General features: G+C 38.9%; 1 protein-coding gene across 1 annotated transcript in view; it reads left to right on the forward strand.

Annotated features, from left to right (window-relative positions):
• Positions 1–15,059, forward strand: part of TEX14 (testis expressed 14) — a 58,866-nt gene that overhangs the window by 9,465 nt on the left and 34,342 nt on the right. Inside the window, exons 2-13 of the mRNA XM_014953171.1 lie at positions 10–124; positions 427–592; positions 6,598–6,734; positions 7,407–7,488; positions 7,941–8,071; positions 8,824–8,937; positions 9,385–9,508; positions 10,302–10,480; positions 11,615–11,766; positions 12,500–12,690; positions 12,896–13,046; positions 13,391–14,370. Of these exons, the coding sequence (XP_014808657.1) occupies positions 10–124; positions 427–592; positions 6,598–6,734; positions 7,407–7,488; positions 7,941–8,071; positions 8,824–8,937; positions 9,385–9,508; positions 10,302–10,480; positions 11,615–11,766; positions 12,500–12,690; positions 12,896–13,046; positions 13,391–14,370 (2,522 nt within the window). The remainder of the gene's footprint in view (positions 1–9; positions 125–426; positions 593–6,597; positions 6,735–7,406; positions 7,489–7,940; positions 8,072–8,823; positions 8,938–9,384; positions 9,509–10,301; positions 10,481–11,614; positions 11,767–12,499; positions 12,691–12,895; positions 13,047–13,390; positions 14,371–15,059) is intronic.

Here is a 15,059-nt window from a genome sequence, read left to right on the forward strand (position 1 = left end):
TTCTTTTAGGAATTTCTGTTGATGCTGTTAATTCCATGGGCCAGACTTCACTCTTCACCGCTGCATTGCTAGGTCTTCGTAAAATAGTGGATGTGCTGTTGGATTATGGCTCAGATGCTAATCAGTTAAGTATAATTTTTTTTTTTCTTAAATTGTAATTAATGTTTAATCTTTTGGTGGTTTTAGTCAACGTAATACACAATATTCACAGTATATAAATGAACAAGTGCTTAAGATGCATGTTGCTATTTTAGCCAAAGGTCCTCAAAGGTAAGTAGGCTCCTAATTTTCCCTATTTCACAGTGTATGTTGTTGTTTGGGAGTACATAAATGTTCTAGGTGGGTGCTTTTCTGCTCAGAAGCACAGCAGGTGGAGTGCTGGTAGCAGGGCTAGCTTGAAACATTTCTGCTTTTAACCTTCCTCAGTCGCTGTTACGATGGAAGCACCCCGGTCCATGCAGCTGCATTCTCAGGAAATCAGTGGATCCTTAGCAAGTTATTGGATGAAGGAGGTGACCTGAGAGTACATGATAAAAATGGGAAAAGTCCTCAGTGCTGGGCTATGTCTGCTGGGAAAGAAAGCAGTGCTCAGGTATGTGTGTGCAATACGTGTTGAATATGTAGTAGGTACGTGCTCATATCTTCATCTTAAAGTGAGGAAACTCCAAGATTCCAGGGAGAAATTATTGCCTTTTCCATGTTTGATAAATAATGTTAAGTAGTTATCTATGTCAGTAATGTTTTTTTTAAGTCCTCATGGTTCATATTATTTAACTAAGGTCCTGCTCAGGTGCAGGGATGTATCTGTCTGTAATTTGTTGGGACCTTGATGTGTAAGTGTGCAGTGAGGAGAGTGACAGGCCCTTGTTTTATGTCCCTGACGTATGTAGTTTGTATGTATGTATGTGCAATTCAGGGGTGAAGCTGAAGCAGTTTCCAAGTGCATCTCAGTCTGTGCATGAGCAGTGTCAGCAAATGTGGCATTTTTGCTGGCATGGGAGCAAAATGTATCATAAAGGATTATCTGTGACTGCAATATTGATTTAAAATTCATGTTATAATAGTCCTCTTTCCTGTTATTACAATGCTGCTCTTAACAAGAAACCTGATACTGCAATTTTCAGTGGGTGAATGTCTTGAAAGTTAGTCATCTAGTGTTTGAAGTAAGCTTTTATTACATTTTCATGTAATTGATTTTCTTGAAGATTTTCTGTGTATCCATTTCTCGAAATGCTTATTTAAAAATTGCAAGTAATGGGGTTATTTTTTCAGTAGTCATGATCTATTAATTTTAAATGGTGTGTCTTACAGTTCTGAAGTAATTTTGGTTTTGTTGTTTTTTCCTTCCCCCTCCTCTCTAGATGCTGGAATTTATCCAGCGTTGTACATCTCACATGCAGACTGTCATTCAGAATTTTCCCTCTGATCTGCTCAAGAAGGTTGGCTCATCAAATGCGCTGGTCTGCAGCCCGTCTAGGTTTGGGGGCCTTGTTCAAGGGTAAGAATATATTCTTGAGTGCTGAGGGATTGAACTACAAGGAGTGTTACTTCCATATTCTATAATCTCAAAATTTTTTTTAATTATTATTTTTATCAATATCGGATTTAAAACTAACGTGTGTTAGGAATGATGATTTTTTAAAAATTTCTGTTGTAGGGGTTCCAAATAGAAACTTGGTAGATGTAAATATCTGTACGTTAAAAGAGATAGTCTTGAAATCATCAATATGAAGTACTGGATTTTCTTAGTATTAAAATGGGGTAACATGAAGTAGTTTGTTTCTTGACCTTTTAAGGTCACTGCAAATCTTTTGGGGGTGTGTTTGCAACTGTTTCAAGAGCTTTCATGTTAGATACATGTTAAGAAAAATACATACTTGTGAACAAAAAGCAATGCAAGATGCCTGTATATACATATTTCTGTTAATTTGGCTATCTTGCTTTAAACAAATACATATTATAATGGTGTACCTAAAGGGTTTTAATGAGTTGCATAGTAATTTGGGATCTCAGCATCTGCATTAGACTTTTTGTGTGGGACGAGAGAAATGCAACATTTTAAATACATGGCTGTTGCAGAACTGCATTTTTCTCTCTCTCTCTTTTGTATTTAACTCAAAGCCTTGGCGTATTAGTTACTCTTATTGCTTATGTTTTTGATACTTAGAAATGTTGACAGTCCTCTGCGTAGATTTCTAAAAGGTGGAGCTAACACAGCCAAGAGCATTTACAGCTTTGGGTTTGGGAAGGTAAGGAGCTATGGACAATGGTTTTCTAGTGGTAGTAGTGCAGTTTTTCAGTCACATATTCTTCACAGTAATTATCCCACCTGTGTTATTTTTCATTTTAGTGTTTTCTTATTTCTACTGAAATGGTGGGGAAAAAAATGGGGACAGTGCAAATACCCAGGCCTTTAGTTATTAGTAGGCCCTGTCAGAAAGAGCTGTTTTGGAACAGGCAGTAGAAACTCCTGTTAAATGTCACCTGTGGGAGCTCTTAACGACTGTTTCTGCTTTCCCTATTTTGGCTTCACTAGAAAGTTAAGCTTTAGACATAGAGATCTTAACATTTCATTTTGATGCTTTGGCTGGTGCTCCCATTGCAGTGATTGCCCTCAGGTTTTTAGTGAGCTTGTGGGAGATGTGAGGGATCTTGGGAACTGTTGCATATTCCATTTCTTTAAGCCCTGGTCTTGTTTCAGTTTTATCTTGCAGGCAGCGGTCATCTGGGGTACTTGGCATCTCTCCCTATTATTGGGGAAAAAGACTTGGTTCAGGCAGATGATGAACCAGCATTTTCTTACCATGTTGGACCATACATGATGATGACAAAGTAAGTGGAATCAAAGGGGTTTTAGCCACTCTTGGTGTGTACCTGTCACTATTGAGCAGCAACTTGTTGTACCAGTTGCCTTGTTTGATAGTTTTCCTTGTATATTCTATATTCATCCAGTGCTTTCTGCTTGCACCTTGTTTCCTGAGGTCCACTGATTAGACACTCTTGATATCTGTAGGTTGCTCTGGTCCTTTCCAGCATTATTAACCCAATTATGATTGGGTTGGGCATGCACAGATTGTGGCATTCAGTGTTTAATCCTTGGAATTGTTGGGTGAGAGCTCCGGCCTCTGGATATGCACATCTGCAGCCCACTTGCTCAAGCCTGTGGTACAATGAGAGTTCCAAGTGCAGACTGAGCCTTTTTTTTATCTTTTGTATTGTGTAGCAAGTAATTGTGCCTCAGAGGCATCTGAGAATGGACAAATGGGTGATCCCAAAGCTCTGACTTGTATCACAGTGGGGTGATGTCCTTTAGAGAAATGACCTTTAGAGGCTCCTTGTTCTTTACCTTGGATCAGGGAAGGATATCATCTATGGACAGCAAATCTGTCTTGGTACATCCAGTCTTTGACAGGATGAGAATTTGAAATGGTATATGCTGTAGCCAGGATCCTCAAAGTAATGTTACTAACAGCAGGAGACAGCACCAGAGCATTTCAGAATTACAGAATTATTTGTAACTAATTCCGTAATGGAAAAATACTGTAGAAGACATCTCATAGAAGTTCCTCCTCTTCTCCTTGTAGCTTAATGTGGGAAGGCAGCAGAGTTACAGTGAAGGAACTCAGCTTTGAGCCCCACCAGAACTGTATTAAACTACGCTTGGCTGATCTTCTTGTTGCAGAGCAGGAACGTAGTAGGTAAGAAAGAATGTGCAGCAGCCACAAGTGCTCCTGGGGTTGTCACAGTGAGGTGAGGAAATGTCATTAACCTCAGGAGGACTGTCAGGCTGTGGTTACACTTTCTCTCTCTCCAAATGAGAAATACAGGTCTGTCTTCTGTCTGTTCCCACTCCGTTTGCTTCTCAGTGGATAATACAGGAGAAGGTGGTACTCACTTCTCGTGTGTCTGAACGAATGCTTCATTATGTGTTTCTTGGATGGCTTATTTATGGATTCTCCTAGTCATGACAGTAAACACTGTTTCCTAAATGCCTCCTAATCTATAGTTCTTTTAGAATTTGAGGTATTTTAATGAGAAGTTAGAAGCATTCATGTTGTATTGATAAAATCACCTAGAAGGCCAGGACTCTTTGTCTCTCAATCTCAGATTTGCCTTACAATTTTTTTTTTCCTCTCTCATTGCAGTCAGCTCCGTCATCCTCATTTGCTACAGTTGATGTCTGTTTGTCTGTCTAGTGACTTGGAGAAAACCCGTTTAGTATATGAAAGGGTTAACTTTGGTTCTCTGTACAGCATTCTCAAAGATAGCAAAACATTCAGTTAACTCTTTGCAATATGCAAAAACCAAGCCTGTGAACCATTCATCTTTTTACCCTAAGCTAACTTAAAGATAACATATTGTTATTGTTGTTACAGATAATGTAATGTAGGTTGACTTTGACTATTTTGGCAGTGAAATGGGATAAATAATTACCCTAAAAATTAAACCCTCTCTTAGCTAGTTGGTAATGAAGAATCCGGAGCATGGTTTACAGTCCTTTAGAGATTGCTGTCAGCTCCCTGTAAAACATCCACTGTTGAAATAAGATAGGGACTGAACTGAGTGCTCATTGGGTTTGTGAGAGTAGTTGTTAATTAGGGAACGTGCAGACGGTAATGCTTCAGTATCTCTGATCCTTTTCTCTTTTTTCTTCTTTCTTTATTTTATTCACATTGATAGTTTGTGACGTAAAGTCTATATTTATGTCTTGTAGAGACCCTTCCCTGGAAAGGTTTTGAAGACTCGGTTATTAAACAGCTCATCATTTCAGGACAACAGTTAGAAGCAGATGTCAGACTTCCTATGCCCTATTACGATGTTGTAAAGTCAGGGCTAGAACCTAAGCAGAGGAACCGCTTCATGAAACTTCAGGATATTCAATATATAATGAAAAATGACTTAAAGGTGACTTCCAGGATTGTAGCCTTGCACATATTTAAAATGGCAGTTTTGTGTCCATTCAGATTCAAGTTGTTCTGCTTAAATCTGGGTTGGGAGTAGTCTAAACATTATCATTTTCTGATCATGGAAGCAAACCACTTTGAAAGAGAAGGTAGAAACACTGCACTGTCTAATATAGTTGTCTTTTATTCTGTTTTTTGTATTACAGGACTTAACCAAGTCTCACACTGGTCATGCTGATGAAATATCAAAAGCACCAAGACCTGCTGCTTTTGCGGATGTGAACATCTGTTTGGCATCAGCTTTTAGCTACCAGAAGAGAAGACAGGAAGTGCAGAGAGAAGAGATAACCGAGGCTGGTGAGGTTCTTCTGGCAAGATGTCATGTGTCCTTCACTTAGCGTGTTCTTCAGTCCATAAAGGTCTAATATAAATAATTAAAATGTGAGCACTTACAGATTTTATTACATAGTTTGAAAACAGAAAGCAGTTAGGTTTGGATTTTAGGTGCCACCCTTATTGTTAATGTAAACTCAAGACTTTAAGTCTGGTTAATATTTCAAGTTCAGGCACACAGTTTTCAGCAGAGGTGTTAAATGCTGCTCACGTAATCTCTAAAAGATGTTAACTTCTAAATGTACGAAAGGAGTGTGTTTGATGGACACCTGGAGAAATGGCTTAACACTTAAAATCCATTTTTTCAGACAGCTCTACTACCTCAAGATACTCTCCCTTACCTGAGGAGCATAGTGCTTCAGTGGACCAAGAGGCATCAATCAGTCTGCAGCCAGTTGCACAGGACAAAAATCATGATGTAGCATCTGAACCCCAGACAACCTTCAGTGCCAGTGATGTGGATGACAGCCTTTGTAGCTTTGAAAACAATGAAATCTTTGCCAGTTTTCCAGAATGCCACAACGACTCAATGGAAGAAGAAGCTGGATTATGTCAAACTCTAAAAGATGAAAAAATGCAGCAAAAGGAAGAAGCTTGGGGTACCCTTGGAGATCTTTATGCATCCCCTGGAGTGCCCTGTGAGGAAAAGCCACTTTATGAGGAGGGTGGCTTTTCAGAATCCGGTACAGAGTATACTACGGAAGAGGAGGAGAGGGTAAGCCTGCTCAGGTGCAGGGATGTATCTGTCTGTAATTTGTTGGGACCTTGATGTGTAAGTGTGCAGTGAGGAGAGTGACAGGCCCTTGTTTTATGTCCCTGACGTATGTAGTTTGTATGTATGTATGTGCAATTCAGGGGTGAAGCTGAAGCAGTTTCCAAGTGCATCTCAGTCTGTGCATGAGCAGTGTCAGCAAATGTGGCATTTTTGCTGGCATGGGAGCAAAATGTATCATAAAGGATTATCTGTGACTGCAATATTGATTTAAAATTCATGTTATAATAGTCCTCTTTCCTGTTATTACAATGCTGCTCTTAACAAGAAACCTGATACTGCAATTTTCAGTGGGTGAATGTCTTGAAAGTTAGTCATCTAGTGTTTGAAGTAAGCTTTTATTACATTTTCATGTAATTGATTTTCTTGAAGATTTTCTGTGTATCCATTTCTCGAAATGCTTATTTAAAAATTGCAAGTAATGGGGTTATTTTTTCAGTAGTCATGATCTATTAATTTTAAATGGTGTGTCTTACAGTTCCGAAGTAATTTAGGTTTTGTTGTTTTTTCCTTCCCCCTCCTCTCTAGATGCTGGAATTTATCCAGCGTTGTACATCCCACATGCAGGCTGTCATTCAGAATTTTCCTTCTGATCTGCTCAAGAAGGTTGGCTCATCAAATGCGCTGGTCTGCAGCCCGTCTAGGTTTGGGGGCCTTGTTCAAGGGTAAGAATATATTCTTGAGTGCTGAGGGATTGAACTACAAGGAGTGTTACTTCCATATTCTATAATCTCAAAATTTTTTTTAATTATTATTTTTATCAATATCGGATTTAAAACTAACGTGTGTTAGGAATGATGATTTTTTAAAAATTTCTGTTGTAGGGGTTCCAAATAGAAACTTGGTAGATGTAAATATCTGTACGTTAAAAGAGATAGTCTTGAAATCATCAATATGAAGTACTGGATTTTCTTAGTATTAAAATGGGGTAACATGAAGTAGTTTGTTTCTTGACCTTTTAAGGTCACTGCAAATCTTTTGGGGGTGTGTTTGCAACTGTTTCAAGAGCTTTCATGTTAGATACATGTTAAGAAAAATACATACTTGTGAACAAAAAGCAATGCAAGATGCCTGTATATACATATTTCTGTTAATTTGGCTATCTTGCTTTAAACAGATACATATTATAGTGGTGTGTCTAAAGGGTTTTAATGAGTTGCATAGTAATTTGGGATCTCAGCATCTGCATTAGACTTTTTTATGTGGGACCAGACAAATGCAACATTTTAAATACATGGCTGTTGCAGAACTGCATTTTTCTCTCTATCTCTCTTTTCTATTTAACTCAAAGCCTTGGCGTATTAGTTACTCTTATTGCTTATGTTTTTGATACTTAGAAATGTTGACAGTCCTCTGCGTAGATTTCTAAAAGGTGGAGCTAACACAGCCAAGAGCATTTACAGCTTTGGGTTTGGGAAGGTAAGGAGCTATGGACAATGGTTTTCTAGTGGTAGTAGTGCAGTTTTTCAGTCACATATTCTTCACAGTAATTATCCCACCTGTGTTATTTTTCATTTTAGTGTTTTCTTATTTCTACTGAAATGGTGGGGAAAAAAATGGGGACAGTGCAAATACCCAGGCCTTTAGTTATTAGTAGGCCCTGTCAGAAAGAGCTGTTTTGGAACAGGCAGTAGAAACTCCTGTTAAATGTCACCTGTGGGAGCTCTTAACGACTGTTTCTGCTTTCCCTATTTTGGCTTCACTAGAAAGTTAAGCTTTAGACATAGAGATCTTAACATTTCATTTTGATGCTTTGGCTGGTGCTCCCATTGCAGTGATTGCCCTCAGGTTTTTAGTGAGCTTGTGGGAGATGTGAGGGATCTTGGGAACTGTTGCATATTCCATTTCTTTAAGCCCTGGTCTTGTTTCAGTTTTATCTTGCAGGCAGCGGTCATCTGGGGTACTTGGCATCTCTCCCTATTATTGGGGAAAAAGACTTGGTTCAGGCAGATGATGAACCAGCATTTTCTTACCATGTTGGACCATACATGATGATGACAAAGTAAGTGGAATCAAAGGGGTTTTAGCCACTCTTGGTGTGTACCTGTCACTATTGAGCAGCAACTTGTTGTACCAGTTGCCTTGTTTGATAGTTTTCCTTGTATATTCTATATTCATCCAGTGCTTTCTGCTTGCACCTTGTTTCCTGAGGTCCACTGATTAGACACTCTTGATATCTGTAGGTTGCTCTGGTCCTTTCCAGCATTATTAACCCAATTATGATTGGGTTGGGCATGCACAGATTGTGGCATTCAGTGTTTAATCCTTGGAATTGTTGGGTGAGAGCTCCGGCCTCTGGATATGCACATCTGCAGCCCACTTGCTCAAGCCTGTGGTACAATGAGAGTTCCAAGTGCAGACTGAGCCTTTTTTTTATCTTTTGTATTGTGTAGCAAGTAATTGTGCCTCAGAGGCATCTGAGAATGGACAAATGGGTGATCCCAAAGCTCTGACTTGTATCACAGTGGGGTGATGTCCTTTAGAGAAATGACCTTTAGAGGCTCCTTGTTCTTTACCTTGGATCAGGGAAGGATATCATCTATGGACAGCAAATCTGTCTTGGTACATCCAGTCTTTGACAGGATGAGAATTTGAAATGGTATATGCTGTAGCCAGGATCCTCAAAGTAATGTTACTAACAGCAGGAGACAGCACCAGAGCATTTCAGAATTACAGAATTATTTGTAACTAATTCCGTAATGGAAAAATACTGTAGAAGACATCTCATAGAAGTTCCTCCTCTTCTCCTTGTAGCTTAATGTGGGAAGGCAGCAGAGTTACAGTGAAGGAACTCAGCTTTGAGCCCCACCAGAACTGTATTAAACTACGCTTGGCTGATCTTCTTGTTGCAGAGCAGGAACGTAGTAGGTAAGAAAGAATGTGCAGCAGCCACAAGTGCTCCTGGGGTTGTCACAGTGAGGTGAGGAAATGTCATTAACCTCAGGAGGACTGTCAGGCTGTGGTTACACTTTCTCTCTCTCCAAATGAGAAATACAGGTCTGTCTTCTGTCTGTTCCCACTCCGTTTGCTTCTCAGTGGATAATACAGGAGAAGGTGGTACTCACTTCTCGTGTGTCTGAACGAATGCTTCATTATGTGTTTCTTGGATGGCTTATTTATGGATTCTCCTAGTCATGACAGTAAACACTGTTTCCTAAATGCCTCCTAATCTATAGTTCTTTTAGAATTTGAGGTATTTTAATGAGAAGTTAGAAGCATTCATGTTGTATTGATAAAATCACCTAGAAGGCCAGGACTCTTTGTCTCTCAATCTCAGATTTGCCTTACAATTTTTTTTTTCCTCTCTCATTGCAGTCAGCTCCGTCATCCTCATTTGCTACAGTTGATGTCTGTTTGTCTGTCTAGTGACTTGGAGAAAACCCGTTTAGTATATGAAAGGGTTAACTTTGGTTCTCTGTACAGCATTCTTCATGAAAGGGTAATTGGAATACTTGATTTTTATAATTAATTGAGAGGAAGAAATTTAATAACTACATCTACCATCTTTAGTCAAAGAATAAGAAGACAAAATCATCAGTCTGTGTATCTGGGTTTCATTGCATTGCACAGTGTCAGATACTCAGTGTAAGCTGGTAGAGTTTGTAATTGGCAAATACTTCAGTTAATGTTTAGGTGCAATTGCATTGATTTTCTTGTTTGGTGTCAGTCTTAAAATGGCTGCTGTTAAATGCAATTGAACTCTTAAAGTGCATGTAGTTGTACACTGCAGATGTGCTGAGACCAGCTTTTGCATTTGAGTATTTGCTTGTAATACATTGCAAACTGCCTGATATAAAAGTGACAGCTTGAACTTGGTTGTGGTTCTTTTTTTTTTTTAAATCATCAACTGACCTGTGTTTCATTTTTGTCATTCCGTTTTTTTCAGTTAATAGAGTTGTTCCTTTATTCCTTTAACTGTTTGAATGCAGACATCTAAGTTATGGAGAACTTGCAGTCAGAGGCAAGAAACGCTAAAAGTTCATTCTGCTTCAGATTGAATTTTGGCATAGTGTATAATTATTTTTTTTTTTTAGTTGTCTTTTAAGGTGTTATTAGTTGGTTTGGTATTGAGAATTACCATTATTTTGCAAGTGCAATTTGTCTGACTTATACTGCAGTAAGTTTCACGTTTGCTTTCTTTGCCTTCTTCTGTACAATAATAGTTTTTCCCTACATGAAGCTTTAAAGACCTGCAATATAAATTTGGTGCTTTGGGGTGGTTGTTTTTTCAGCGTTCAGAATTCCCAGTACTGCACATGGAGACCATTTTGCACGTGCTGCTTCAAATTAATGATGCTTTGCGTTTTCTACACTCCCGGGGATTTATCCACCGTTCAGTTACCTCCTATGCTATTCAGATTGTTTCTTCTGGTGAGGCAAAGCTGTGCAACTTGGAATACATGATAGAGAGGTAAAGAATTTCCTTGCTGTTTCTGTGAAAGGGACAAACACAAATAAAAATCAAATTTAGTGCTAAATTCTTCTGAAGTGCCCCTCTTGATATCTAAGGACTCCTGCCTCTGATTTGGGCAACAGAGTTACAGGAGTGAAGAACTCCAAATTATTACTTACATAAACTTTGCCACAGGTAGCATGGCAAATTTCAGGTGGATTCAGTTTCTATATTATAAATACCTCAAAATAGAAACTAATAAGAGAAGCAGCTCTTTACTGGAGTATAAAAATACCATCATAGAGAAATAGAACCTAATCTTACAGAAGAGAGATTACTCTTTGAGTCACTAATTCTGCTGTAGGGCTGTTATACTGAACTTGTGCATATGGAGACTTACCTAAAGTAGTTGATGATTCCACACCTCATTGAACTGGTAGTAATTAAGTGTCACCAGTGACAAAAAGAGTATTTCTTTTATGAGAGACACCATTAAATTCATTTGGGTAAATTACAATTTATATACATTTTTTACTTGTTTCCCGTAGTGCAGTCTGATTAGAAAGTAAGTAAATGGCTGGTTAGAGTGTAAAGAAAGAGAGTAAAATTGGTAATAAACAGAAATTTGCCAGTAGTAATGTCCTGAAAGGAGCAAAGGTCCTAACCTTCTTTTAAACTCAATTTATTAATAAATCTTGGGGATTTCCTGGCTATTTCAGGTACAGCTTGCTGTGAAATGAGTAACAACCCCCCCTATAATTAAATATAAGGAGGAAGTTATCTTCTAGACATAAGTATACATTGCAAAATAAGTACTGACAGGCCAGGTGCCACCTTCTTGTATTTGTCCATGGCCAGAGCTAAAGTGTTGTTTGTAAAATTCATACTGCAAAATTTTCAACTTTCTCTGATTTCTTTTTGAGTGTGAATTTGTTAAAGGAGGTGCTACTTTTGCCGAAAAGTCTTTGCTGTAATGTGCCAAAATACATTTATCAGTATGAAAACATTACAGATTTTTATTTGCAGGTATACTCTGGACCTTTTAGGTATTTAAACCAAAAGCAGATATAAGAGTGTTTCATTCCAAAAAGTATAGATTCTAGTTGACAGTGCTGTATGTCCCGATTTATAACTTTTTTTCTCTTTATACAGCAAAGATGGTGGAGAACATAGTGATCTGACACGTATTCCTGTCCCAGTCCAATTCTATAAGTGGTGCTCTCCTGAAGTAATTCTTGAAAAAGTTGTCACAGTCAAATCGGATGTTTATAGCTTCTGTACAGTAGTGCAGGAGGCCTTGACAGGTACATCTAGGCTTTTGCACTGGGGTAACCCAATGAATGGTTTCAGTGCAGACCGTCAGCTCCTTAATATGTGTTTAATCCCCCTCTGTGACTGGATAAAACCTTGCTGTGATGGCTCATACCAAGGTAACTGGGAAAGGGAAACCTCCAGACAAAAAAAAACAACCAAACCACCAAATGTTAATGACAATAGCAAAGACAACCGGAGACTTTAAAATAGAAATACAATTTTGTGTATGGTGTTATTCTGCTGTTTATCTTTCTTCTTCATATGAAGATAGGAAAACATTCAGTTACTCTTTGCAATGTGCAAAACAAGCCTGTGAACCATTCATCTTTTTGATCCCTAAGCTAACTTAAAGACAACGTATTGTTATTGTTATTACAGATAATGTAATGTAGGTTATGTATTGACTTTGACTATTTTGGCAGTGAAATGGGATAAATAATTACCCTAAAAATTAAACCCTCTCTTATCTAGTTGGTAATGAAGAATCCGGAGCATGGTTTACAGTCCTTTAGAGATTGCTGTCAGCTCCCTGTAAAACATCCACTGTTGAAATAAGATAGGGACTGAACTGAGTGCTCATTGGGTTTGTGAGAGTAGTTGTTAATTAGGGAACGTGCAGACGGTAATGCTTCAGTATCTCTGATCCTTTTCTCTTTTTTCTTCTTTCTTTATTTTATTCACATTGATAGTTTGTGACGTAAAGTCTATATTTATGTCTTGTAGAGACCCTTCCCTGGAAAGGTTTTGAAGACTCAGTTATTAAACAGCTCATCATTTCAGGACAACAGTTAGAAGCAGATGTCAGACTTCCTATGCCCTATTACGATGTTGTAAAGTCAGGGCTAGAACCTAAGCAGAGGAACCGCTTCATGAAACTTCAGGATATTCAATATATAATGAAAAATGACTTAAAGGTGACTTCCAGGATTGTAGCCTTGCACATATTTAAAATGGCAGTTTTGTGTCCATTCAGATTCAAGTTGTTCTGCTTAAATCTGGGTTGGGAGTAGTCTAAACATTATCATTTTCTGATCATGGAAGCAAACCACTTTGAAAGAGAAGGTAGAAACACTGCACTGTCTAATATAGTTGTCTTTTATTCTGTTTTTTGTATTACAGGACTTAACCAAGTCTCACACTGGTCATGCTGATGAAATATCAAAAGCACCAAGACCTGCTGCTTTTGCGGATGTGAACATCTGTTTGGCATCAGCTTTTAGCTACCAGAAGAGAAGACAGGAAGTGCAGAGAGAAGAGATAACCGAGGCTGGTGAGGTTCTTCTGGCAAGATGTCATGTGTCCTTCACTTAGCGTGTTCTTCAGTCCATAAAGGTCTAATATAAATAATTAAAATGTGAGCACTTACAGATTTTATTACATAGTTTGAAAACAGAAAGCAGTTAGGTTTGGATTTTAGGTGCCACCCTTATTGTTAATGTAAACTCAAGACTTTAAGTCTGGTTAATATTTCAAGTTCAGGCACACAGTTTTCAGCAGAGGTGTTAAATGCTGCTCACGTAATCTCTAAAAGATGTTAACTTCTAAATGTACGAAAGGAGTGTGTTTGATGGACACCTGGAGAAATGGCTTAACACTTAAAATCCATTTTTTCAGACAGCTCTACTACCTCAAGATACTCTCCCTTACCTGAGGAGCATAGTGCTTCAGTGGACCAAGAGGCATCAATCAGTCTGCAGCCAGTTGCACAGGACAAAAATCATGATGTAGCATCTGAACCCCAGACAACCTTCAGTGCCAGTGATGTGGATGACAGCCTTTGTAGCTTTGAAAACAATGAAATCTTTGCCAGTTTTCCAGAATGCCACAACGACTCAATGGAAGAAGAAGCTGGATTATGTCAAACTCTAAAAGATGAAAAAATGCAGCAAAAGGAAGAAGCTTGGGGTACCCTTGGAGATCTTTATGCATCCCCTGGAGTGCCCTGTGAGGAAAAGCCACTTTATGAGGAGGGTGGCTTTTCAGAATCGGGTACAGAGTATACTACGGAAGAGGAGGAGAGGGTAAGTGAGGCCTCTGACCTTTGCATGCTGGCACAGGCAAGAGGAAATGCTGGGAAAAGAATGGGTCATCCGTCCCGAGAGGAGCAGTACATCAGCAAATGTGTCCTTGATTTAAAGATTTTACAAAGCATGTTGCATGAGGCAGAAGATTCCCTGCGCAGAGCAGAGGAGAAAATGGGCAAAATAGATGCCAAGCAAACAAAGCTGCTCCAGGACGTCAGAATGAATCCACTTTCTAAGCAAATTTGTCAAGAAGGACACTGGAACACAGCTGATGATACCTCCCAAAATACCAGTAACCCTTTTTCTGGAGTTAATATTTTTTCATGGAAGGCTATAGGTCCACCATCAAGGGTCTATATTCCACCACTGATAACACGTCAGGCACAAGAAGCTTTAGGTGGAGACAGTTTCCAAGCTGTTTCAAAGACAGCAAAGGAAATGGAGGTAATTCAAGATGAGAAGTTGAAGTGCTTTCATGAGATGAGTGAGAGTAAAAATGAAAACAGCTGTCATGATCTCTGCTTCAGTGAGGCAGAAAGCCTGGGTGATCAAATGAGCCTAGACCATGAGGTAAGGCGCTGAGCAGGGTGACTGTGTTTATCACTTCTGTACTCCTTAGCAGGTAGAGATGTAGTTATGGATGATGTCCAAGAGGAGGTATGAATCTGACTTTTAAAATATATGCACATTCCATATGTGTTATATATAGGAATGAAAATAGCTCAGCAGAGCAATAGTAGTATTTCTTTTCCTCTCTCCCCCAGCAAAATACTAGTTCAGTGGCTCAGCAGGGAATAAAATCCTGTACAAAAATGGACATGGAACTGTCAGGGAAAAGGGCAAGTGGAGAAAGATTTTCTTTTTTTCTTTTTTTCTTTTTTTCTTTTTTTCTTTTTTTCTTTTTTCTCTCTCTTTTTTTTTAATTTATGAGCAGAAAAGATAGCCTAGGATGATGGCAATCTAGTTCACATGATGATAAACAGGCATGCCAAATTTGCGGCCAGCGAAGCCAAGGAGAGGGGTCCCTGAACTTCCCAAATCTGCTTTCTCCCCATTTAGTATAACAGCTGTGTGCTCAGACTCTGAACCTCAGCTGGTCCCTGACTTGCAAAGTGCTGGGGCTTGGGTGTGCTCTGGGGAAAGCATCAGTAAAGCTTCCTCTCAGGCGATGCTCTGCCCTGGGCACGTGGGTTTGATTACTGTCAGAGTCAGGGTGCTGCTTATATCAAGCTGTAGTCAGCCTCAGTCGTTTTCTCTGT

This window comes from Calidris pugnax, unplaced genomic scaffold, assembly GCF_001431845.1.
Source record: "Calidris pugnax isolate Ruff unplaced genomic scaffold, ASM143184v1 scaffold133, whole genome shotgun sequence".
In the NCBI taxonomy this organism is placed as follows: domain Eukaryota; kingdom Metazoa; phylum Chordata; class Aves; order Charadriiformes; family Scolopacidae; genus Calidris; species Calidris pugnax.